The sequence below is a fragment of the Manacus vitellinus genome, unplaced genomic scaffold (assembly GCF_001715985.3).
Source record: "Manacus vitellinus isolate BGI_N305 unplaced genomic scaffold, ASM171598v3 scaffold_44_pilon, whole genome shotgun sequence".
NCBI lineage: Eukaryota > Metazoa > Chordata > Aves > Passeriformes > Pipridae > Manacus > Manacus vitellinus.
In genome coordinates, this window is record NW_021940565.1 from 5,372,974 (window position 1) to 5,399,972 (window position 26,999).

Here is a 26,999-nt window from a genome sequence, read left to right on the forward strand (position 1 = left end):
CAGGTCAGAATTTCTAAATTTACCCTTAAAACATCCTATTGTTCCATCACAATCTTGCAATGTTTAAAAAAAAGAGGAATTATAATTTTTTCCTGCTGTCATACATGATCCCTCAAGACCTTACAAAAAAATAGACTCAAACTAACCCAAAACAGCCAGTTTTGAAATTCTGTGCCTGTGCCTCCCTTCTTACGCATGTCTCTAGATCAGACAAGACATTACTATCCCACACAAAAATTTGTTTTTAATAGAATTCTACAATACTTATTCAGAGTGAAGAATCCCATGCTATTTGTAATATCCACAGTTGTGTAACAATGTATTACTGCATTAATGAATCTTCCAGTAAAATCCAGTAAATGATTTTATTGCAAAATGGCTTTTCGTAGTACAAAACAGGGTTTCAAAACTGTATACAATACAAAGAGTTACCAAAATACTAACCACAATTTGAAAATACATTTCCAAGGACAGCTTGACACTTATTTGCTTTCTTTTAAAATCATTTAGCCAACTACTAACACATACATACTGTACAAATATATTTTCCTATACATCATTTACATTTCAGTAGCAGGCAATACCAAGTGTGTCCATCACCATCAGAATTGCTTGCAGAGGATCCACGATTTCTCGCATGTTATCTTTCCTCAAGACCCAATCCGGTTTAATTCTGTGAAAACATTAGCGGTTTGTCAATAAAATATTACATTGCCACAGCAGAAACAGAAGACTAAATTTTTTAAGCACTTACTTTGAAACTGTTTTTATTCTTAAAGGAGTTACTGGAACATAACAACTTCCACCTAAGACAGTGTTTGTTTTCTGCTTCACGAGTGTTCTCTCTGCATCCATTCTGTGTTTCCGAGCTGTAAGTTTATACAGGCTTTGAATGCAAGGAACAGTTCTTGGCATGCCTCGGATTTCCTGAGAAGAGGTGAAAACAGCACACAGTTACCACCACAAGTTCAAAAGCAGCTTCACAAATCAAGAAAATATGAGTGTTTTCACCATCTTGGAAAAGCTTTTTTTTTTTTTAAACCAGAGTTTAGTTATAATAGCCCTAATAGGTATGGCAGAGAGAGAAAGAAAAAAAATTACAAATACCACCAAAAATATGTAGGAAAAGTATGTTAAATCAAACCATTAAACCCAAAGCATTTAAGTCTTACCAAAGCTCTTTTTGAGTCCTTCGAAAGGATGGCCAACAAACAACAGGTCTTTGTGAAAATGCTTCCTCCTTTCTCTGAAACTTTGTCCCCAGCTTTCCCTCTGTACATTTGCAGGAGGTCTAGTAAAGTATCTATAGAATTTTCTGCATCATAAACTGCTTGAGTAGTTCTTTCATACTGTTATATAAGAAAGAGACAAGAAAACTTATATAGACAGACCTCTAAAACATCTTTTTAGAAGTTAATAGTTAGAGGTTAAAGAAAAAAGTAAAGTCCATATTCTCCCGTAGAATAAATTTGTAGTTAATCTGGCATCCAAGCAATAAAAATCACTTCTGTATGTTACACAATTGTAACATGTTATAAGAAGGTACCTTTCCCAAGTACTACGATAAATAAGCCTACTGCTTATAACTCTGCAAAAGAAAATATTAAATTACCTTTGAAACATTAAGTAGAACCTGAACTGAATATCTGATCACATCCATGCATGGAACACTCCGGTTGCAACTTCGAATCAGAACAAAAATACTGAAGATTGCTCTGCTCTGGGCCATATTTTCACAACACAGTGAGGACAACCTGGTAGCCACCTCTGTGACAATTAAAGGGAAAAAAAAGTAAAGAAAACTCTGAATTTCAAGCAATTTAATTGGAAACCAAGATTTTCTCTATTTTTAAGTAGAAGTGCAAAGAAGTAAAAACTTCACTTATTGATTTAAACAAGTATTTCTAAATCAATAGTTTTGATATTCCAGACTAAAAACTATGCAGACAAAATGATCCACAGAAAACATACACTGATAGTAAACATAATAATAAACTTATGTAAGGTATAGCATTACTAGGACTGACAGGAAATTAGAGCAATCATACAGGATTTCCTTTTCTGCATAGCCATTTAAATATTGTTATGAAATTAATAATCTAATTTCAGTCTGGAAAAAGCCCCCATTATAGTCTCAAACATGTTCACATTTTAGAATCATGCAGAAAGCCTAAATATCATTATGAACTCTTCTCAGCTGAAAAGCTCTAGTGCCTATCATCCTGGAAATCTATCAGTTATTAAGACAAAATACTGACCAAGATGCTTTAATGCTGCAAGAATGTAAGAGAGATGTTTGTATTTTAGAAGGTATTCAATTGCAGTTGCAGTTCTGTTGCACAGTTTGTTTTCTTCTCTGCTCTTTTCATTAGCCTTTTCTAAACTGCGCCGTAAAGCTTTAGTTTTTGCTGTGTCATTAGTCTTTCTCCAAGAATATCCTCTCCACAATGCCTACAGAAAAGGAATTTCCCAAAAAAGAAAAAAGTAATGAACAAGAGACAATACATGAGAACTTCCATTACCACTTCAAATCAGTTTTACACAAGTCTGACAAAGTATTTCAATGATCTTGGGTATTGAAATTTATGCAATTACCACTCAGTGTTTAATCGTTCAAATACTGGATTTTCAAGACAAAAGGCAAAAAAACCCCTGTTTATATACACTCCACACACATTCCCAGCAAAAGCACTGCAACCAGTATCTGCTTAATATTACTTAATAATCTGTTTGCCTTTAGCTTTCATGTCTAAACAGAAGCTAACTTGGCTTGCAATTTAACTGATAAATTCATCAACCAAAGTAAACGTTTTTTCCTCTCACCAAAAACCCACGAGAGAAAAATCAGAAAATAAAAACAAGAATTACATAAGTGTCATTTTCTTACAGGAGGTATTTACCTGAAATTTAATTATTCCAACTGCAAATTTTCTCCTACGTCTGCAAGCAAGGAATCTTTGCACATTTCGCTGGATTATGATTGCTGCATCGTGTCTGTGATTTAACCAGCCTCGAATGGCACGTTGTAATAGAATGATTCTTTGATAATCTCTTAGAAATCTCTTCCGTTGCATTTTTGCTCGGAACCATCTCTGTTTAAAATGAAAGTACTTTTTTTTTTTATTTATTACTTTTCCCCTAAATCCCCTTTTCCCATCCTAAATGAGCATTGATAAAAACTGAGGAAGTGTTTTAACATGAGCTTTGGCAGATGCAGGCACTACAAATGTCCCTAGCACACATATAACCTCTATGATTCTGATTGGCCTTGGAGTAGCTGAAATGCAAGACTTCAGAATGAAATCTTAATTAGGAGCTCTTAGGGAAGAATTCTGAGGAGAGAAAGGTAGAGAAGGAAGGGTAGAGATGTGGATAGCTGGAATTGTTTTCAGTTAGAAGGGACCTACAATCATCATCTAGTCCAACTGCCTGACTACTGCAGGGCTGACCAAAAGATGAAGTATGTTATTAAGGGCATTGTCCAAATGCCTCTTTAACACTGACATGCTTGGGGCATCAGCCACCTCTCTAGGAAGACTGTTCTGGTGTTTGATCACCCTCTCAGTAAAGAAATGCTTCCTAATGTGCAATCTAAACCTCTTCTGGTGAAGCTTTGAACCATTTCCATGTGTCCTATCACTGGATTACAGGGAGGAGAGATCAGCATCTCACCTTTCCACTTCCCCTCCTTAGGAAGCTGTAGAGAGCAATGAGGTCAGCCTTCTTTTCTCCAAACTAGATAAACCCAAAGTTCTGAGCTGCTCCTCAGAGGACATGTCTTTCAGCCCTTTCCCCAGCTTCACTGCCCTCCTCTGGATGCATTTGAGTACCTTCACATTCTTCTTTACTGAAGAACTGCACATAGTACCCCAGGTGAGGCCACACCATCACTGCACACAGCAGGGCAATCAGCTCCTCTGAGGGCTGTCATGCTGTGCCTGATGCACCCTGAGATGGGGTTTGTCTTCTGGGCTGCCAGGGCACACCCACACTGAGCAACTGTCAACCAGCCACCCAGATCCCTCTCTGAAGAGCTGCTCTCCAGCCACTCCCCTCCCAATTTATGCTTGTATCCAGCATTACTATGACCTAGAAGCTTGCTTTCTCTTGGTTACCTTTTAAAAACATCACTCCACTTTACTAATTTACAAAGAAGGGAGACAGGGTTCCCTGTGCCAAATCAGAGCAAAAAAACCCTCTTCCACCCATTTTCTCTAGCCCTAAAGGGAAAATCTAACTTATGGGGAGAGATAACAGATTTGTATATATGGAGGAGCAGTGGGGCAAAGTTTGCCATAAGATCCTAGACTAGAGAACAGCTATTTCAGGGTTCCCATTTCAGCCTCTCCATTTAGCCAATGCTAACCTTCCAGTAGTGGAACTATGCTAATGGTCAGTTTGGAGACATGAAGATAATTTTTACAATTATATAGTGCTACAATACAGACCTGATTTTTGATCTCGTTTTAGATAAGTAAAACATGGTTATATTAAAATGCTGCAACAGGCTTTGGTAGCCCTAGAAGATGAAAAACATCCAACCAAATAAATCATTGTATCCCAGGGGATTGTTCACGTAAAGAGATGCTCTGCATTTCCCAAACCTTACAGGTTGTTGTGTCTGATCTTTCCTACTTCCAGTAGGATGTAAAGAAATAGGCTAAGACAGCACTCAGATTCCTTTAGCAAGCTTGAAGGTCTGAAGGAAAGAAACTTTCCAATCCATCCTTAGCTTTAAAGTGCTGCAGAACTTGCTGAGACCCATCCTAATATGGTTAGCTCGGTATAAGCATCATTATTTAATAATAATTATTTAGTAACTCCATAACTTAGCTTTATGTTCACGTGCAAAGGAACTACAGTGTCTTAGTGTTACAGCTTAGCTCACAGAAAAGAAATTAGACTACATTACAGAAAAGCATTTGGCCTTAGACTAACCTGTATTATAAGAACAGATGAGATCTGGTTTTGTGCAAGTTTTAAGGTGAGATGAATCCTATATGCCCTTTGAATTTTAATTGCAGAGAGATGATGATATGCAGCTGCTGTAAAATGAAGTAGTCTCTTTTTTTGTTTCTGTTCTGAAATCTGTAGAAGGAAAACAATACAAGGATTATTAATTTTTATACTCTGAGGTAGCTGATTGCCTATACAAAGAACATAGTACACAGCAATATACTATTAGATGCTGGAAAATCCCCTTGGAGATCATTACCTCAGAACTAAAGCAAGCTAGCTTTCTTCAGTACTAGATCTCTAATCTAAATGATAACACAGAAGGGATTGTAAGCAATAACATTAATACATAGCAGAGAACAATTTCGTTGTAAGCCTGTATGTGCAGAAGTATCAGTTATAGGTAAGCCACAAAAGACCCAACAATGAAAACCTACTTTAGTTCTAAAGGATTGTGAGAAAAGGATCAAACTGTGTTTTGATCTATTTTGATGCACCCAATACTCAAAGCAGCCAATAAGAACTCGATTTCAACAAGAAATCAGGTTTTCCTCTTCTTGCCAGTCAGAATTAATGCTGCTCTAGAGGTATTTTACATCAAAAGCACAGTTTTAATTTGAACTATACCAACCTTTTTTCTGACCAAATAACCCCGTATAAATGCTTGCAGTTTAATGACAGCTCTTCTAGTCTTATTGTATTTCATTAATTGAAGCCGGCCTTCCTGCCAAGCCCGCAGATGTTTTTGGATAATTACAGCAGCAGTTTTTTGTTGAACAAATTTCCTTCTTGCCTTGAAACCTCTATATGCTTTTTGGATCAAACATGCAGCCTGAAGCTTCTGAAAGAGATTTTAAAGAACGAGTTGATGATTAAACTTCTGTTCATTTGTGTCATGATCAATATATATATTTATTTTTAGCTCTGTTTCTTTTTTTCCCATCATAAGAACAAAAATGGAATAAGAAATACCAGCAAACACATAAAGTACTGGTTCATATCAAAATACACTTTCACAATTTGGAAGGTCTTCACCTAAATGGGGTCAAATATGAGCAACTGAACTTAATCCTTTGTAAATAACAAAGCCAGCAAAAATTTTGGCATTTTATTTTGGTATCAGTATAGTTAGGGGTAATTAAACAACTGGTACTGTTCAAAACCAGGAATCAACCCTGTTACTTAATACAAAAAGGATATTTAATATTTTGAAGATTGAACAGTTTTGGTTTGAACAATCTTTGTTCTGGTCCCAACTTTTCTATTATTCTGCACATCATTGACAAAAATCACTCAAATATATGGAAAACTTTTAAAGCAACCATGACATATCAGAGTGCAAGTGAAAACATACCTTTCTTAGTAGTTTTCTAGCCCTGTACTGTCTGTATGCCAGCTGAATCTTAACTGCAGCATTCTTAGTTGCCAGAAAGTGATGCCGAATCACTCGTGCCGTGAGGGTTGCTCTCCATCTTCTTTGGATGGTAAGCACACAGAATTTCATTTCCAAAAACCTAACACAAAAAATGCAGTTTTAAATAAGAAAACAGTGATGGCTTACAAAATCATTAAGATAGATATTGTGAAAGCAGAGCCATTATCAACCAAATCTTAGAACACCAAAAACCAGGGGATACCTAGAAATGTTGGCAGGAAGACTAATTTTGAATAGAAGATACTTTCAATTTTACCACAGTAGGTACTTCTGTAACTTGCTGTCAAAGGAGACAGCAGCTTGAAAGCATTGGACAGACTACATACTACAGGTCCATGAAAGAATAATAGGCAAGGATGTTTAAGAAGCAGGGATGCTGAGGGAGGATCTGGGAAAGCAGAAAGTGGTCAGGTTAACATATCCCTAAACAGCATCCTCTGCTGCTACTGGCATGGGACATGGTTCAAAATGAGATGAGCTGTCAGGCTGATCTAGTAGAGCATTTATCATAAAAGCATCTCACAGCAAAATAAACATAAATTGAACTATTCCATTATGGAGTGTACTGAAAGAGCTTTTCAACTTATTAGTTTTATGCTGGAATTTTAACAACATTCAGAACATCCTTCTTGAGAAAGAGAAGTGAAAAAAAAAAATCAAGGTCTACTCTTTTCTAGATCCACAATAAACAAAATTTAAGTTTGTGAGGGAGCTTCCATTCCAGAAAAATAATTAAACATAATGAAAATCTCGCACAAGAGAATAACTCCACCTGCACCAAGAGGTGCAATAATTATATAATAAAAGCTTTGAAAGTAGAGAAATTGATATCAAATTCAGTGTTACCAAGTCCGCAGCTGCTTCATCCTGAAGTGACTCTGAATAACAAGTGCAGCTTTTACCACAGCTGCATATTCCTTTCGTGCTTTGCGACCTCGAAACCAGGCTTGGATTACTTGTGCTGCTCTCATTTTGTTAACCCACTGCCTGGCTTTATATCCTCTATATGCTGCCTATTAAACATATAAAAAGAAAAAAATATATTCAAAAATTGAGGGTTTTATTTGTTTAAGGGAACAAACAAGATTAAAAGGAAAAAAGTCACGGCACTGTGAACAGCTTTCGGGATTCTCATTTCTACAGTATTATAAATATCTAATTTCTCACAACTAGATGACTTTGAAAGCAAGTGAAACACATTCAGGGAAAATCCACTAATGCAACTCTCTTAAATGACAGTAAAAATAATTATATTGTGAAGAAACAAATACGAGAGATTTAAAAAAGAAAAAAAAAAAACAACCAAACCAAAACCCAACAAAACCTGCTTTTATGATTACCTGAATTCTAATGGCAGCTCTTTTCATTTGATGGTATCTTTGTTGTTCAATATGTCGCATCCGGTGGGCTCTGTAGTGCTGCTGTATTAGTACAGCAGAAAACTTGCACCGAAGGTATTTCTTTCTCTCAAGAAATCCACGGAAAAATGCCTTAAAAGAAAAAGACATAATTCTGAGAATATTTAACCACTTGCATGGTATTGACTGGGAGCATTTTCATATTTTTAAGTAGAGCTGTACTCAATGACTTGTTAGAAAAACATTATAATACATTTCTGATTTCACAATGGTTTTTTTTTTTACTTTTTAAGCAAAGTAATCATATTTACATTGTTCAGGATACATAAGTTAAACATTCAGAAAAATAAGCAAGATGCTACCAATTTCCCCCAAAACATGGAGATAAGGAAAGCACACCTGTTTTCTTACCTGTTAAGCACAGCATGTGCTTTCCAACAAGATAATAATAGCAACCTAAGAAATTGTCAGAGAATTATTTCGGTTGGAAGGGAACTTTAAAGATCATCTACTTCCAACCCACATCCCATGGGCAAGGATGCCATTAGATCAAATTGCTCAGAGCCCCTTATTATTGTTATCATCACCATCATTTCCCTTTCCTCCCTGATCTGAGGGAATTTCTATCCTTAAATTCCTCTTCAGAATGTTACCTAGGCACTCAAATTAGTCTAGGGACATTTAATAAACCTAGAAGGACTAACATGATTGATTCATGTCTTTCTAAAGGGAAGACATGAAGTCTTAAAGAAGTCTAAGTCTTACAGAAAGTCTAAAGTAAATTTTTGTCATTTACTTCACTTTATACTCACTACCAGTACCTTCTCATTTCAATACATCAAGACAGCTTTCATTCATATTCTAATCTAATAAAACATTCCCTAAGCTATCAGTATACAGGGGAAAGTCAGTTCTGACCTAAAGAACCTTATCTCTGTGCACTGTGGCAGTAAGCTTTATACATCTGCCATGTAGTACACTTCAGAAATTGATTCTTCTTGAGCTTTAAACTGTGGTTTGCAAGAGCAGTAAATCTTAAAAGCACCCACAAATTAAGAAAACCACACCCAAACCCCATGACTATTCATTCCAAAGTACCTGAATTTTTATTGTGCTTTCTTTAACTTTGTGAAACCTCTTCTTTTCAATGAATCCTCTGACTCTAGCCTGCACAATGATAATGTTCCTCCGGGTTTGTAAGTAAGCCATTCTTTGGTGTTTCACAGTCAAGTGGGATCGGTAGCCCCGCTGTAAGACAACTGCTGCTTTTTTATAGCTTGCATACTGTGATTGAGTTTTACGCATTAAGTAATAGGCTTGTAACGTAATAGCTGCTCTTCTAAGTCGAACATATTTTCTACGTTGCACAGTCATCCGAAGAAAAGACTGGACCTTTCTTGCAGCTCGTAGTTGCCTTGCTATTTTTCTTGCTTTCAAACCACGGAAGGCAGACTGAATAATGACTATTGCTTGTCTTTGAGCCAAATACTCTACTCTCTGTAAACGAGCCCTGTGACACGATCTGTACCACCTCTGAATAGCAATTGCTGAACTCCGGATCAGTTTATAGCGAGTCCTTGTTCTTTGGCATCGGAACATTGACTGGATCATTATTACTGCTGACTTCTTTTCAAGAAAACGTCTCCTGTCTCTGCACATTCGTAAGAATGACTGAATGCACTGTGCGGCAACATTGGCTTTATACAACTGCCTGGCTTTTTTAGCGCGAAAAGCAGCTTGAAGGCAGATGACAGCCTTTTTCATTTTTGCGTAGTTTTTCACGTCAGCTTCTTTTGCCATTTTGGCTCTGAACCTCTGCTGTATGACTCTGACAGCCTGGCACAACTGTTTGTAATGCCTATGCTGTATGTACATGCGATAACTAGACTGTATTACAGTGGCTGAAACATGCATGACTTTCAGTTTCTGCCGTGCCTTCATGCCTCTGTATGATGCTTGAATAACAAGAACAGAATTCTTCATTGTCAGATATTCCTTCCGTTGGTTCTTTCCTTTCATGTAGGATCGATAGTAGCTCTGTATAACAATAGCTGCAGTTCTCATATTTTGATAGGACTTTCTATCCCTGTGCATTCTATAGGCTGACTGTATTGCACTTGCAGCTGAATGCATGTGCTTGATGCTGTTCCGCACCTTGATACCTCTGTACACAGCCTGTATACAAATAGTTGCTCTACGAAGAGAACGATATTCTGAAGTATGCTGTCTTGACAGAAGCAAAGCTCTATATCTTCTCTGAAAGACAAGTGTAGCTGCTTTAAGAGAGAGGTATCTCTGACGTTCTCTAAAAGCTTTAAAATTTTTCTGAACAACAGTAGCAGCACGGTGCATTTCTTGCTGTTGTTTTCTTGCTCGCATGGCTCGAAAGGCCTTCTGGATACAAGCTGCTGCTTTCCTTAATGAAGAGTAACGCTGTACTGCAACTTTCCTTAGCTTATTGGCTCTGTATCTTTTCTGTATTAGCTGGGCTGCCCACTTAAGTTTTCTGTAATGACAGCACTGCCTATACATTCGGTAGTTTCTCTGTATTGTAAGTGCTGCCTCATGTCTTTTCCTCAAGAAGCATCTTGTTTTCATTCCTCTATAGGCAGCTTGAAGTACTAAAACAGAATTGTACAGTTTTAAATATCTTTCTCTCACATGCTTCCCTTCCCTGTAAGCTCGATAATGTTGCTGTATGATTAGTGAAGCACGTTTGACTTCTTGATAAGAAGTGTAAATTTTATGCATTCTTAACATTGCTTGAATAACTGTAGCAGCTTGATGCTTTTGCTGCATTTTTTTCCTTACCACAAATCCTCTATAAACAGACTGTATGATAACAGCAGCATTAAGGAAAGAGAGATATTTTTGATGCTGAATTTTTGCCAGTTTTGTTGCTCTGTATTTTCTCTGAATTACAACAGCGGCTGCCTTAATGGAAAGAAAACGTTTCCTTTCAAGAAAAGTTCTAAATCTTCTTTGAATAATCACAGCTGATTCACTCATAGTTCTGATAAGTCTTCTTGTTTTCATACCACGGAACGCAGCCTGGATGCGTAGTACAGCATTTTTCACCATCATATACTTGTGAACTTGTGCATTTCTCTCCTTACAAGCACGGAACCACTGCTGAATCTGCTTAGTTGCCAGCAACAATTTTCTGAAATCCCTCTGTTGTCTGTGCATTCGATAATAAGACTGTATTACTGCTGCTGACTGATGCATAGTTTTTAAGTCTTGTCGGACTTTCATGCCTCTGCAAGCAGCCTGAAGGATTATGATAGACTTCTTTAGTTCCAAGTACTTTTTGCGCTGTACTTTGCCTAAACAAAATGCCCTATACTGTCTTTGAATTCTAATTGCTGCCATTCTCATTGACCGGTATTTTATGTTCATCTGATGCATCTTAAACGTGGCTTGGATGCAAACAGCTGCTTGATGCATATGCTGCACTTGTTGTCTGACTCTTACACCTCTGTAAATCGCCTGCATTTTGACTGTGGCTCTTTTTAAAGACAAATATCTCTGCCTTTGACATTTAGCATAAATAACTGCACGATAACGCCTTTGCATAGCTATAGCTGCAGATCTAAGTCTTTCATATTCCTTCTTGGCCAGGTAAGATCTGAAGGCAACTTGTATAGTTGTAGCAGCTTTGTTTAGTTTTTTCAGTTGTTTTCTCACAGTCATTCCACGGTAAGCAGACTGCAAGACTAACACAGCTGCCTTTGTTTTTAGATAAATTGCACGTTGGGTTTTTTTCATACAGTAAGCTCTGAAGTATTTCTGAATCACTAGAGTGGCTTGTCTTAGTTTCTTGTATTTTAGTTGATTGACATGCATCCTGTAATAGGTCTGAATAACTGTTGCAAGATTGTTCTGCTTCTGAATTGTTTTTCTCACAGTTTTCCCCCTCCATATTGCCTGAAGACGCATTACAGAGTTACGCAGCTGAACGTATTCTTGCTGTTGTTTCCGGCCCATAACACTGGCCCTGTAACGCCTCTGAATAGTTAGCACAGCATGGCTCACGAGTCTGAACTTTTTCAGAGCCATGAATTTCCTGAAGGCAGACTGTATCACAGTAGCAGCAACATGCTGTCTTCGAATCTGCTTTCGAACCTTCCAGCCACGAAAAGCTGCTTGTAAAGAAAGCACTGCAGCTCTTGTCATTAAGAAGTTCTGTCTTTGCCTGTTACCAGTCCTACAATTTCTGTACCACCTCTGAATCACAACGGAGGCTTGAACCACTGCTTTGTGTTTCATTCGTGCAGCATGAACTCTAAAAGCAGTCTGAATTTTAATAGCAGCTCTATATTCAAGTTTAAGCTTTTTGCGTGTTTTATAACCCTGGTAGGCTGCCTGTAAGCACACAGCTGCTTTTTTAACTCGCAAGAATTCCTGCCTCTGACACCGTTGTTTTTTGTATGCACGATAATGTTGTTGAATGACAATGGCAGCCCTATAGATGGTTAAGTACCCTTGCCTGTCCCTTCTCATTCTGTAGCAGGCCTGAAGAAATACTGCAGTCTCCCTCCACCTCTGTATTTGTTTCCTGACAAGATAGCCTCGGACTACAGCCTGAATTCTTAAGCAAGCTCCCTTCAATTTCATAAAATCTTCTTTAAGTTGAAGAGCATATCTATGAGACCGATACCTTCGCTGGACGTAAAGTGTTGCCTCCCTTAAAGCGCAATAATATTTACGTGCTTGCCACATCTTTACAAAAGCTTGAATCTTTACTGTCGCACCTTTCAAGTTTTTAAATCTCTTCTGGACGACATAAGCACGGTAACTTGCCTGAATTTTGATCACAGCTCTCAACATGCGAGCCTCTTTCCGAGCTTCCATCCCTCTGTAGGCAGACTGGAGAACAATGGCAGCCAGGCGCATCCTCTGGAAAGAAGCAGCTGCTTTTTTAGAGGCGATATGTGCCCTATACCGAGTTTGAATTACAGAAACAGCATTTTTAATCTCTTTGTATCTTTTCACTTGCTGGTATTTCCTCACGTGTGACTGCAATGTAGTAACAGATTTTTTTAATCGCAGAAATCTTTGTTTCTCTTGTTTCATTCTCCACAGAGATTGAACAACACAAACTGCTTTTGTTTGCCTGTACAGCTTACGTGCCTTCATGCCTCTAAAAGCAGCTTGGAGAACTATCACTGCTGCATGCTTTTGTAAATAGTGCTCTCTCTCAGTTTTCCCTAGTTTATAAGCTCTGTAATACCGTTGAATTATCACTATCTTTGCCCTGTGTTCCTGGTAAACACGTCTGGCCAGCTGACACCTGTACCAAGCCTGAATCTTGATAACATTTTGCCTAATAAATAGATATTGTTTCAGGTCTCTGTGCATCCTGTACCAAGACTGTATGACAAGGGCAGCCCTCCTTCTCTTATCCAGTTTTGAAGATTGCCATTTTCGGAAGTAAGTCTGAAGTACTAAAGTTGCTTTAATTTTCTGTTGAATTTTGTGTTTTCTCCATCTTCTGAATGCAGACTGAATAGTAAGTGCTGAGGACTTTAAGATTTTGTATCTCTGTCGATCTTTTTTTGCCAATTTAGATGCACGCAGATGACTCTGAAGTGTAACAGTAGCCCAAACAATTCGCTTATATGCAGCAACAGACTTCACCATCCTTATCCTTGCTTGTACAAAAATGACATAGTATCTTAGCTGTAAATATCTTTTCCTAGCAGAGTATCTCCTCCAATAAGCCTGCAGGAAAAAAAAAAAGAAAATTTTGTATTTTCTTTATAGTATCTCAAGTTAAGCCCGAATTTGAGGACAATCATCTTCAGACTTTTTAAGATTTCTTTATTCCTACTTAATCCCTAGGAAGGTAAACCCAGAAATCTACATTACAAACAAAACAAACAAAAACCAACCAAACAAAACCACCCCAAACAAAAACAAACAAAGATCCAAAACCAAAAGCCACAAAACAAAAAAACAAACAAAACCTCCAATAGTAATAATGATTTAAAAAAACCCCACACCACATCAAAACAAAAAGCAAAAGCCAAGTGCTTGAATCATTGGGTTTTTTTAAAGCATCTTAAATTCTCAGAAAAGACTAAATTTGCCCTGCCAACACTAGATTCCCTTTTAAACTATTTGATATATCAGTGTTTCTTTTAACAACCATTCTAAAAAGTCTTAAGAGTGTAGTGTTTAGCTTTGGGTAATAGTGGTAAAAGTATCTTGAGAAACTGAATTAGCTGTCCAACTACCATTGGTAACTATTGTCTGCCAGTCTGAACATGCCCACTGCAGGTAACACAACACTAGGAGAGCAATTTTTAATTTTCTGTAAAACCCCGTTTAAGTAATGTTCAACAGCTGCAAAGAGGAAAGCCAACACAACCTGATTAGTCCCTTGACACTGACTAGTTTAAGGCCCAGTGTTTTAATGTTTACGGTGTTCCAAAATATTCACTAAGAAGGAGCAATTTTTAATTTAATGACATATTACTATCTCTTCCTGAAGAGAGAAAGTTATTAAAACATCTCAAAAGTAGGGGGGGGGAAGTAAAAAAAAAAAATATTGCACTTCATGAAGGCATCAGTTGCTGCAAGCTGAACAAATGGTCCTCAGCAAGACTCTTTCTCAGAAGTTTCAAAGAGGTTTCCTTGTTGTGTAGCTGTGAAATCTAACTTTAAATTGTATTACCTGAATGACTGTGGCAGATTTACTTCTGGCTTCCTCCAGTTTTGCCTTTTTCAGATTGAATAAAGTCATCCTGGCCAAGTATCCTCTCCAGTGCTTCTGGATGGAAACGGCTGCATTCACTCTCTTCAGGATGTGTCGACGAGACAAGAAGTTTATTGCAAATTTCTGAATTATCCGAGCAGCTCTGTCTCTTTCCTACAAAGAGCCATTTCCACCGAACAGTTAGGATTGGAATTTTCACTCAAATTTTTGATGTGATTAACAATCTAGAGCAATCTCTTAAAAATTAGGCTTGTTGATACACAGTTTTACTTCACTATAGTAAAGGAATATTTCTGAGACAGAACATTTTATTTTGATAATTGTAAAAGGCTGGTATCGCTTAAATTTGCATCCTCCTGCCTTCATCATTCTTCTTTACAAAACAGTTTTTAAGCATTCCTATGTAACCCATTGTTAAGCCTCAGTTTTAGTTCTCATTCATAACAGTTTAAGATACCCTCAGTAATGGAACATGGCGGAGTGCTCTCTAGCTATACTTAAATAATATAAAAGAGTATAAAGATAGTCAGACTGGCTCATGTCCATCTACCCCAGAGTTTTGTTTGCTCAAACCAACCAGCATTTTTGTTGTAACCCAGAGATTGCAGTAACAAACTGGTGCACATCAAAGTAAAAGAAGCAACTAACAAATGTAACACATCAATATTTAGATCATTCCACTACTAGCCTATCCTACCACAGTGCAAAGCATATGTGAGTACACTGTAAGATTATTTTAAAAAAATAATGCTGTCAATGCCTAAGTGGTTTTGATTCCTTCTCCCCCTACCAGCATCTTTACTATTAGTTATTTCAAAAGACTTGCAAAGGGAATGTTCTGTCATCATTATTAAGGTTGTGTAGATTTTAAAAAGTAAAAAAAAAAATAAAATACCTGGAGATGAAAAAGTCTACATAAATACAACCTTTATCCCCTGCTACACCAGAGATTCTTAGAATATTTCACTTCAACACTTTTCCAACATCAAATAATATCTATCTCAGTAAGACACAGAGGTGGCACTTATCAATCTTAATGGTGTCATACTTTTAAAAGCCTCAGAAGTTCTGATATAACTATCAGAAAAGCAAGAAACAAAATACCAGAATTCATGAAATTCAATTCAAAACACTGGTGAAGTTTAGCTCCTAAACAAATATAGTAAATCCATGTAGAAGTTTAATTACTCTTCTCATCTTGTAGACATGAATAGGAATTAAAAATTAACTACTCCCTTTTTCGTGTTAGTAATTACACCACCAAGAAGGCCGCATGTTTTGATGATAAAAATGGTACTCATTCATTTAAATGCCAATATTACTCCAATAAACCTGTATATCCCAGTGAACTTATATCCTTTATTTATTATTTCTCAAAGTAGAAGGTATGAATATTGCACAAGCAAAGAGTACCTGATAAAGTTTCAGTTCCCTTTTCAGCCTGTAATTCCTCCAAGCAGACTGAATTATTCGTGCAGCTCGAGTTTCGTGCCGCAGATCAAGAAGCCGCGAACACAGGAATGACAGGTAGGTAATAACAATCTATACAGACACAGAACACAGCAAGTTAAGGGCTATACAGAAGAGCAGAACATGTTCACAGGAGGGCAGAACACATTTACATCAACTCTAAAAGCATTTTACCTTCTCATCAGGAATTGTATTTGACATGTCTGAGTGATGAATCATTGCTGGTATTCCGCCTAGGTCAGAAACTGCAGCATTGATCAGTTGGAAGTTTTTCTTTTCGTTGTCCAGGAGTTCCTTGTATAGGACTGAGGGAGTTACAGCTTTGTAAAGAGAAAACATAAGCCAAATCAAAATTGTGCATAAACCAAATAGATTTAACATGAACTTCTGTGCATCAAATAACTCACTTTGATCAAACATTTCTTCCATAACATTTAGAGAAGTATCTGACTCTGATGAGGAGGAAGAGTTTAGTCCCACTCTAACAGTTCTTGAGCATTCCACTGTTTGAGTTGTTCGCTGGCACACAGCTTCCAAAGGCACGTAACATGGATGATAATGATGAATCAAATGACATAATACTCTCCCATCTGAGAAACACACTGTGAAATTTTCAACCTATTAAAATAAAATATAGCAAGATACAAATTCCTTCAGTTTCTGTTACCAGTAACTGGAAATAGAGTTTGTTCTTTGTACCTTTGAAGGTGGCTAAGTGCAAATTATCTTTGACCAAAAAAAAATTTGGAACTAGTGTTTCCTTTGAACATTTGCTGTACCGTAACATACAGCTGTGAGAAACCAGAAACAAAATAGATGTGAATCATTATATAGTAAATCTACAAGGGAAACATTTAAGAAACCAAAGAGAAACCAATCTTTCTAGAGAAGCATTCCCAATAGACTTCTTTAGATACCTTTACACTAGGTTTTTAATGCAGAAATAAGTTCTGAACTTGCATCAGTCCTAAGTGCTCTGTTTTACCCTTTATTAAAACTAGCAGCTGTGACTGTATTCCCATCAGAGACACGTGTCCGACCAGTGCTTCCCTTCTTGGAGGAAGCAAACATGTCCTTTCTAAACAAGTATCTCTGAGGAGAGGAATTGATCTTATCCCTAACATCAGTTTAATTCTCATAGTTCCTATAAACAGTGAACATTCTATGAACAAATACTTGTACAACAAATACTTATTAAAAATACACAAACAACTCTCATTCCAGCAAAAAACCTTCTAGTTTTAAAAGGTAATTTTATGCATAAGACTAACTGGAAGGGGAAATCCTTTTCCTCAAATTTGTTTAAAAAGAGAGCTGCAGCTAAACTCACAGAATGATGGTTATTTCAAATCAGATTAAACAAAGTCCAGAATGATATTTAAAAGTAATTATTATTGGTTGCTACTACGTATTTGATAGTTTGAAGAACTCTGTTCTGTGAAGAATTATGACAGCACAGGATGTACTTGTTGAAGTACACACAAAACTACTTACCTTGATATTGTAAAATCCACAAACGGCATTAACCCATGCCATCAGGAGCTTTACATTTTCACTGTAACTCTGAGGTGAGGAGTTATCATTGCCTTCTTGTATTCTAACAGAGTTTGGAAAAGTCTTGAGAGCACTTAATTGTGCTTTTCTCTTGTGTGAGTTATTCAAAAACTCAATTTCTTCTTTTAACTGTTCCACATTCAGAAAAACATCCACCTAATAGAAAGAAAAAAAAAAATGACACGTCAGCAATCTGACATGTCAGGCATTGCAGCTACTGGATGCAGAGGCTTTCAGCCAGGGGATTGTAAAGAGAAACCACGCTTCCTACTTAGCAGTACTTGCTACACAGAATCAGCAGAGGATAATCTGGACTTTCCAGCATAGATGGCAGCAAAAAAAAGCCCTAGAATCTAGCCTCCCACTGTTCTGTGGGAGAACAGTTACTTCATTAGTTAATAGCTGGGAGAAACAGGGAAATTTTCCCTGAAACAGCCTGTGTAATTTCACCAGAGTCTCAGAGGAAACAACAATTTCAGAGTCTCATCTGCAATTCCACTGAGCCCACACACCACTCCTCCTCATTTAAGGGATTCTGAGAGGACTTCAGCTGGTGTTGTAAGGGTGTGAGAAGATTTGGAGAACAAGTGGCTTTATCCACTACTCACTGAAATTATTTCTTCAATCAAAAGCAATTCAACTATGAGTCATGCATCAGGAGAACTAACTCAAGGAAGGTAACTACTCAATAGTGTAAAAGTAGTTAAGAAAGAAAATAATTACATTTGATTTTTATGATGTTGTCTGGCTTACTGATAGTTCTGTGTCTATACTCTTTCATATTCTTGTTTTACATATAGTTAATTGCACTTATATTTCTAAGTACTTAGTGGTGAATTTCTACCTCAACTTCTATCTTATTTTACCTTCCATATGTTATGTTCCTTCCAGCTGGATTTGTCAGCTGCATACTTATTTTTAAAATACCATCCAACACAAGTTAACTCTTAAAACAGTTTAAGAAAACTATTTTTGCTTCCTCTATTATTTTTTTTCAGTGGTTTTGAAATGCCATTGCAGTAATGCCTAAGGAATCTTCGCTCTTATTTCAAGAATGTTTTATATGAAACAGTCAATTTGATGAATGGAAAAAAAAGCAGAAGAGCTATAGCTTCAGAGCTTACTCTATAAGCTCAAAATGTCCTTTTCTGTTAGTAGGAGTTTACTAGCACTTTGAGATTAACATTATTTTACTTTTAAGTATCAATTTTGCTAGTATACTGCATAAACTCAGAAGTTCATCTTTTTTTCCAAAAATTGTATGAATGTATACAAGAAAAACCACAGCTAAAACGTTATCCAAGCTGTACTGTTAGGGAACACTTAGCAGTTCAGCCAAAGCTTGCATGGAACTTTGAACATTTAGAGCAAATAATTTCAGTCTAAAATTTGATTAGTAGAGGTTTTCACAGACAATAAATACTCCTGAAAGACTGGTTGTTTTCATTATTGCTTGTTTGTAACTGGTACCAAACAAACAAAATAAGTAATTGAATAGTACCTGGAAGGCAAAGACAATTTTCCACAGGAGTGCTAATGTTCGTTCTCTGTGTCTATCCACAATATCCCTGGAGTCAATTGAAGCACCTGTCAAATAAACAAAGGGATTGGAATGTGCACTAGTTGCCTGATGCACTTGGAATAACCCTGATTTCTAGGCCTTACCATTTTCATCTTTCAAGTGTATTCCTTGCTCTTTAAGGACATTGAGAACAATATCAACGTTATGCATTTTCTGTAGACGACTTATTGCAGGAACTCTCAGTTGTTTTGAAAGATTCCAGTTTTTGGTCAGAAGCTCCACCGTTCTCCTAACAAAGGTAATTTTACAGTTTAATGCCTTTGCTGAGCTCACATTCGGTATTTTATATAAAAGACAATAAGTATTTCAAAATAATTCTGTATCAACGCACACAAGACGGATGCCACACTGTAAGTCCACAGCCAGATTTGTTACAGCAAAATCAAATTCATCAAGTGGAGTTTGAATATGGCAGACAGGTAGTCCTAGGAAACCGAGATGGCGGGAAAGGTCACCTTCACCACTCAGGAAGTCCCGGGAAAATGCAAGCAAAAGGTCTTTGCTAGCCTAAAATTAAGAAAAAAAAAAAGAAAAATAAGATAACCTTAACACTGTGATATTTGTCAAGCAGAATTTCTCCCAGACTGCATTTCATGTTTCCTTATCTAATACTTAAAATTATATTTAAAAAAAAAAAATCTATTTTTGGCCAGTTCACACAGCTTTAATTGTCATCATACCTGGCTGCCATGTCACTAAAGCACCACCAAATTCAGGAATACCTTTTTCTCCGTCTGTCTGTCTACACAGTACAAATGTAACATTTGTTAATCAAAGCCTTTGTATAACAGATGTTCCATAGTCTTTCTTATCACAGCAAAATAACAGAAAAAACAAAGAGAAGAGTCCATCAAACTGACTTGCAGCTTAAGGTCAGCTGCAGCATCCTAGAGTAATATTTAAAAATAATGCAGAAGCTCAGATTCAGAGAGGGAAGTTGAATAATGCAGGACAGTGGAGTCCTTCCTACAGAACCAATACCTCAGAATTTTCTTGGGAATTCTATTACGTGACCATGAGACAGTATGTTGAGAATGTTCATGCAAAAGGCTGAACAGTCAGGACTTGTTTAAGTACATAGTCAGATTAAAAAAAACCCCAACATTCTACATGGAGTCTTAATACAGTATTGGAGGGAGATACCAAATCACAGCTCTCTTACCTTGAACTCTGCATCCTTACAAAAGAGGCAAGGGTCATGTTCAATCATCCTGGACCGTTTGGCACAATCCAGAAAGCAAACTAACAACAGCAATTTTTTCAGTGTGAATTTTGACAAAGCTTCCTCATGACCTAAAAAGACATAACCCACTAAGTGATGGTTTAAAAACTAAATGCTAAAAATGAATTATTCTGGAAGCAGTAATTACCCTCTCGGTAAAGGTGAGGCACAGTGGGATGTCTGTATTCAGCTGCAATGTCAGGGTTCCAGAGCAGGCGATTAAGGATAAATATTGCTAAACCCGTAACATCACTATTACTCTCCAATGCTATCAGTTCTCCATAAACAGTCTAATAAGAAAGGAGGGGAAAAAAAGCAGAAATGGTTAAAATTATGTTAAACACTATGGAATTTTTTTAATAATATATATTATTGAAATTCAGAAGTAGTAAATGGTAATTAGTCTCTAAAAATCCAACAGTTTTCAAATGAGTCACTGAAGGGTAAAGCCAAAGGACATTTCAGAAGATCAAATCTTATTTCAGAGTATGTATAATCATCTACATTTTAGGAATCAATCAGGAACTTCTTTAAGACAACTCCACTCTTCTTCAGTTTAGTAGACTGAAACTGATAGGGAAATGCTTTTGTGTTATTGGTCAGGGAATTAACGTCTACTTTCCTTGATTAAATATTTTCCTTCCTAGTAAGGTAAACACTTTTTCAAAGCAAGTATCTTGTAACACTTTAAAAGATATGTAAATAAGCTATAACTGAATTGAACCTACCTGAATTAGTAAGAGAGAAAATACAAAGAAACCCAAACCAACCCCAATTGCTAGATGTCCTTTAAACTTAGATTATAGACTATACACAGTGCACTGACCTCCAGACCTATACGCAGCCATAAAGGATTGTAAGACAAAAGCCAGTTGAGCACTTTCTGCCTCTCTCCTGCAAGAGAGCATCTTGTAATATTAGATCCAGCGAACATTTTGTATTAATGCAAAAATTTCTATTAATCAATTTTAATTTAAATCAAATTAATGTGCAAATAATCCTTTTTCTACTTACAAGAAAAGAGAGAATGCCAAGCTGTAGTACTCCTACCTATGTCTTTCCAGAGGTGTCTGTCTCTACGAACTAGCAAGCGTCTAGTTTCAATCTCAACTTCCAGTTTCTTAATAGCTCTGACCATTGTTTCAGAGGTGAACAAACGACAGGCTTCACGGCGCAGCTTATTCAGCTTCCGACGAGCCGTATAGGCCTTTAGAGATGCTTCATCTTTTGTTGGTGCTTTAGGAAGGCTCATTTTGTGATGGTTCTCTTCTCCCAAGATAAGAGCGGCTGCATTTACTGTTTAAACACACACAAAACGTATGTATTTACATCTCAAATAAAGGTAGCTTTTGCCCACTTCTCAGTAGACTTCTTGCTATTTTCCTTCTGACTAATGATTTATCCCTCAGAAAGCTTGTCAGCTGTTGCACTAAACATATACTGCCATGTACAAGTGTACTAGTCAAGTATTTAATATAACTGCTTATTTCATAAGTGAGCGGTGCTAGAAATTCAGTTTTAAGATCAATGGTATACTCTTAATTTTCTTCAATTAAAGCTAAAGATAGAGGAAAAAGTAGGTTACCATTATTTTAGTAAAGTGTCACCTATAATGTTTGCCAGCAGGGAGGATTCCTCACCCAACATCCACTGAGGAGAGCTGCAGCCACATATTCCAGTGCATTCTCCTTGTGGAGCACACTCCCCATGCAGGTGTGTGGTGTGGTGTGCTTGCCATAAGCAAGTGTGCCATCCAGTTATAAGAAGGGGAAAAATATGACTCTGAAAAGGTTTAGTGTGAAGCGTGTACTACTACTATTCATCAATATTAATAAAGTATGTTATATAATGTTTAAGAATATTAAAAGAAAAAATGAAAATTCTTGTATTCTTACCTTGTGAGGTATTTGTTTTTACACTGAAGTCATCTGGGGTAAGTACAAAATTTAACCACCAAGTGAAACCTCGTTGCTGCTTCTCCTTCCAACGTTCATCATAAAACATGTTTTTAGCTGCAAAAGGCATTGGGTGCCTAGGGATGACTTTAAAAAAAACAAACAAACAAACTGTAAGTCTTTGCAGTTCTTGAAATATTTGATAACCAATGTACATTTCATTGTGGAAAGGATTAATGTTTGACATTCCATTTAGCACTATAGCAGAAAAAAGTGGATTCTTGGAATCTTTGGTGACTGCAGAACAGCCACTATTAAATAAATTTCAGCCAAAAAATGTGGATTGAGTTATTAAAGCACTAGAACTAAGACAAGATATCTAGAACCCAGGCCATTTGTAATGGGGCAAATCCAAATTGAGCTGGCTTACAACCAGGAAGAACCATTGTATAGATGCATTTTTCTCATCAGATCAACTTAATATTAACTTAACTCTGAAAAATTATTATCTTGCTGGTAAGAAATTTTTTCCTCTTAGGTATTCTGCTGTTGTCTTAAAATGTTGTCAAGTATGGAAGAGGCATTTAATTGATAACCATCAGTAAGCTGCAATGTAGCTTTTAGATTTACAGGCAGAACTGGAAGAAAGTAACATTTACCTTCAGCTGGCTGTGTGTTGCAACCAATTTTGAGTAGTCAAAACAGATCACAAAAGGTTACATATATTATTCTACTAAATATTGATTGATTTTAGGTACAATCTTCCATTTCATCTCAACTGTAACCAGTTAGGTCTTACCAGACATTAGCAGTACCACAACTGTGACATTTGGTTCAGTATATACTGTTTTACTAAATACCAGGAGTCTGCCTACCTGTTTTCTGTGGTTTCACAAATGTCAGGTGAGACTGGGCCAATCCAGTGACAGGTTTACTAATTCTCTTGGTAGTTTTAGATGCTTTCTGAAGTGAATAACCTACAAGCATTAACACACAAATATCAACAGCCAGTATGTCTGTGAAAGTTACTGTATTAAAGTTCATGTCACTTCTAAAGCACAGAACTAGAGCAATTCCCCATGAACCCACTCAAAATACCAATAACCTCCTGTTATTGGTGGAAAGTTAGACAAACCAGTTTGGCTACAATTAAAAGGGAAAAACGGTTAAGAGTAAATAAGTGCTCTTGTATGTTCTTCCATTTACTAAGGAAATGTACTGCTTGAATTTCATTACCAGGTCTAGAAAAATCTACACAAGGCTGACAACAAGCTAATTACAGACAGTAAAAAGCAGGTAGAGTGAACAAGACATGGGAACTACTTCACTGAAAGGTTGGTCAGGCATTGGGACAGGCAGCCCAGGGAAGTGGTGCAGGCACCATCCCTGGAGGTGTTCAAAAGGCATGTGGATGTAGCACCTGGGGTTATGGTTTAGTGGTGAACATGGTGGTGCCAAGATAATGGTTGGACTTGATAATCTTAGAGGTCTTTTCTAACCTTAACAATTCTATATTTGAAAACATGGGACAACAGTAATGGAGTCAAATATTCACAATGGTAAGTGTACATAAGACAAATACTGTGCAGTAAGTTTCTAGTAAATTAAAATTACATAACAAGGGCTCTGCTGAAGAACTGCCAGATACTTTTCCTGTTATTGTCATCAACAAATTTACACAGGAATAAAGTAAATTTGAAGCCAATGACATAGCCAAAACTCTAACCTACTTTTCAGATTTTTAAAGTGCAGATGTCTAACAAATTGCAAAGACCCACATTTCAGAGATATAAAATATTTCTGACTGTTGCCAGACAGTTCAGTTTGCTATACACATTTCATAATCAAAGACATCTTTCAGAAAATGGTAAATGAAAGAAATACTGCTCACTCGCTTTCTTTCTCTGCCCTGTTTTCTCTCGGTTTGTGGGTTTGAAGGCTGATGGTCTCACAGTCGTATGTGTCTGATTGCCCGTGCTAGATGTAAGAGCTCTTTTTCTTTCCACTTCTTCCACATACACTGGAGCTGTGACTCTGCTATTTTCTACATAGGTTTCACTTTTCCTCTTACGACACAAAGAAGTTGATCCAGTAGGAGATGAATTTACTTTGTCATTGTGACACTTATTTTCAGCTGAAATGGGACCTGCAACTGGCACGTGTTCAGATATTTCTGCTTCTGTACGTACAGGCACCACATTAGCACATTCTATTATTGCTTTATTAAGGCATTTTTTAGATTTTGGTTGGCAGGTTTCCGCTCTCGTTTCTTCAGTAGCACCAGGCTTACTTTTTATGACAGTGGCAGAAAGAATTGGACGTTTTTTTGTTTGTTCTCTCCGAGAAGAGTTATCAGTCTGAGGTTCCTCTGCAGAATGAGAACTGCAGTGATTTTCTCTGGGTTTATCATCATGAAGTGATGTTACATTATGTATCTCAAAGACTTCATGTAAGTTGTGTTCTATGCAAACATGAGTTTCTGTCTCTACATCTCCATCCTTTCTCCATTTTGAGGGTAGAAATCTCTTTACCACATAAGTCTCTGTGGTAGATGATATTAATGCTGCCTCAGGTTTAGGAGTCTTTGATTCCTTATCTGACAAACTGTCTTTCACAAATTGCTCAGGTGACAGAATTGTAAAAGGTTGCTCTATTGTGTCTATATCCACTTGATAATTCCCATTTACAAAAGCATCTGGACTTAAAATCCTCCTTGTACTTAAAGCAGGTGCAGATGCTGAGTGTTCTGGAGTGCAAACTGGTGAGAGTGTACAATTAAGAACTTCTGCATTGTCTGAAATCGGTAGTTGTGCTAATCCAGCAGAACTGTAGACACTTTCAGATTGCAATTCGTTGTGCTCATTAACACATCTCTTGACATTACGGCTGTCTATCTGAGGCAATAATTCCTCATTTACAGAGGCAGCAATATCTGCAAATGTAGTAGATCTTCTCATTGCAAGGGGTGTGCTAACAGTACTACGATGTTCCTCTGGCACTGGTGCAATAGGAGATGGAGGTAATTGATTTTCTGAGCCAAGAAGAGTGTCATTTCCTGGGGACATATTATTTTGCACTGTGCTCTGATTTTCACACGCCTGAAGTGGATGTCTAAGTCTATCCACCTTCTGAGAAACTTGAAATGTTTTATCAACATTTTTTATTTCTGAAGTACTCTTTGTAACTTTTATTGCAGCAGAGGTTTCTGAAGAGTTTTTCTTTTTTAATTTATCCCAAAGACTCCTCTGAAAAAGAACCATAAATAAAAGTTAGTGTGCTGACTTCCTAAATACTTCTATGTGTAAAAGTGAACATTACTAGCATATTTATTCAAAGTTTAAAAATACTATAAAAAGAACACCTAATACAAAATTCACAATATGTTATTTCCAGCCTTGAAAGCAGTTTATTTGGTCATGTTTTAGTTTTATTCTCTAAGCTGTAATGCATAAGCACCTACTTTCCAATCCAGCGGAAAAAAACTGAGAACAATGGGCATTTCCACAGACAGCATTATTTATCAATTTTTAATTCTCCTTCACTGAATTTTCTAGTAATAAAAAACAATATCTGTGTCAGCTATGCCAAAGTAACAGAATTAAGACACCATAAACTCACCTTTTTCTTCGGGGGCTGCTCAGCAGCACCGAGGAGCACAGCTTGGTGTTTTACAATGCCATTAACAACAAAAGTTACCAGCTCTCTGACTTTTCCTTCTTCTAATGGTGTCCATGTCACAGAAACAAAGATTCTTTGTCCTGACTGTTAGAGAAAAAGAAATGTTCAGTACCTAGCATTTAGGTACACTTACATAACACTGAAGATCAAGTAATCAAACGAGGAGCAATATATAGAAGTAACATATATTTTGACAACATGAAATGATACACAACTGTTAAATGTTTAAATACCAGTTTTCCCCCTCTGACATGTAAATTTAAGCAATCACTATCAAAAATTTCATATAACTAAAAGGACATATGCCTCTTAATGAAACTGCAGTAGAGAAGAAGCAAGAATATGAATAAATATAACACATAGAAAGACAAGATTTGAGTAAAGGTAAGTAGAAGAAACTACATAATTTTTTTGCATATATTAACCAAATAAGTCCTCTAGAGTAATTCTGAGAGAATTATAGTGGGACTAATAATCGGAGGTTAATTTTGAGGACCTTAGCTGGCCCTAAATAGAAGTGTCAAATTTTTTAGTCAAATGACGTGCAAAAATGAGATTTGACATACAAGCTCTTTGAATAAAAAATAAATAAAGACACTGCAAATGATCAAGGACCTTACTATTCATTGATTACTACAGGAACCTGTTACTTAAAAATTCATACCAAGACTCCAGCCTGGTTTTATAAACCCCTTATTGCAAGAGATCTCCAAAGCGTTTCTTCCTCTCTCATAGACTCTGGACACCTAGGTGACCGTAGGTATATGTTTGTCTAAACTGTCCTTTTAAAAACTGGCACTGATTGGACTAACCACATAAATATTTACGATGAGAATCGTAAATATTTATTCCTAGCTTAAGCCTGCTTTGCTCTCTATTGTGTCATTTAATTAACGTGCAGAACAGTCTATTAGCATCCTCTTCAAAAGCTCTCTCAGCCTTTTTCCTAAACATGTATCCTCCAACTTTTTGACAGGTCACTGTTTAAGCACCTCTAATTCTTCCGTCTCTGTCTTTAAAACCAGATTCCCGGAGAACAGTTAATTTCACTTTGTTTTTCGCACCTTGCCGCACACATCCCTCTACTGAGCCGGGATGCGACGCCTTCGCAGCCTTGACAGCCCCCCC

At 36.9% G+C, this 26,999-nt stretch overlaps 1 protein-coding gene across 1 annotated transcript in view; it reads right to left on the reverse strand.

The window, feature by feature from the left end:
* Positions 1 to 210: 210 nt before the first annotated feature.
* ASPM (abnormal spindle microtubule assembly) overlaps positions 211 to 26,999 on the reverse strand; it is a 27,608-nt gene continuing 819 nt past the window's right edge. Inside the window, exons 2-29 of the mRNA XM_029962238.1 lie at positions 25,812 to 25,955; positions 24,085 to 25,438; positions 23,069 to 23,170; positions 22,194 to 22,340; positions 21,349 to 21,594; positions 21,125 to 21,192; positions 20,447 to 20,588; positions 20,239 to 20,369; positions 19,408 to 19,583; positions 19,160 to 19,305; positions 18,996 to 19,081; positions 17,435 to 17,650; positions 16,348 to 16,558; positions 16,115 to 16,260; positions 15,884 to 16,012; positions 14,429 to 14,623; positions 8,848 to 13,473; positions 7,732 to 7,881; positions 7,238 to 7,404; positions 6,311 to 6,470; positions 5,588 to 5,797; positions 4,939 to 5,088; positions 2,901 to 3,092; positions 2,259 to 2,451; positions 1,613 to 1,767; positions 1,173 to 1,349; positions 755 to 927; positions 211 to 673 (exon numbers count right to left, since the gene is read on the reverse strand). Coding sequence (XP_029818098.1) covers positions 568 to 673; positions 755 to 927; positions 1,173 to 1,349; positions 1,613 to 1,767; positions 2,259 to 2,451; positions 2,901 to 3,092; positions 4,939 to 5,088; positions 5,588 to 5,797; positions 6,311 to 6,470; positions 7,238 to 7,404; positions 7,732 to 7,881; positions 8,848 to 13,473; positions 14,429 to 14,623; positions 15,884 to 16,012; positions 16,115 to 16,260; positions 16,348 to 16,558; positions 17,435 to 17,650; positions 18,996 to 19,081; positions 19,160 to 19,305; positions 19,408 to 19,583; positions 20,239 to 20,369; positions 20,447 to 20,588; positions 21,125 to 21,192; positions 21,349 to 21,594; positions 22,194 to 22,340; positions 23,069 to 23,170; positions 24,085 to 25,438; positions 25,812 to 25,955 — 10,098 coding nt within the window. The 3' untranslated portion in view covers positions 211 to 567. The remainder of the gene's footprint in view (positions 674 to 754; positions 928 to 1,172; positions 1,350 to 1,612; positions 1,768 to 2,258; positions 2,452 to 2,900; positions 3,093 to 4,938; positions 5,089 to 5,587; positions 5,798 to 6,310; positions 6,471 to 7,237; positions 7,405 to 7,731; positions 7,882 to 8,847; positions 13,474 to 14,428; positions 14,624 to 15,883; positions 16,013 to 16,114; positions 16,261 to 16,347; positions 16,559 to 17,434; positions 17,651 to 18,995; positions 19,082 to 19,159; positions 19,306 to 19,407; positions 19,584 to 20,238; positions 20,370 to 20,446; positions 20,589 to 21,124; positions 21,193 to 21,348; positions 21,595 to 22,193; positions 22,341 to 23,068; positions 23,171 to 24,084; positions 25,439 to 25,811; positions 25,956 to 26,999) is intronic.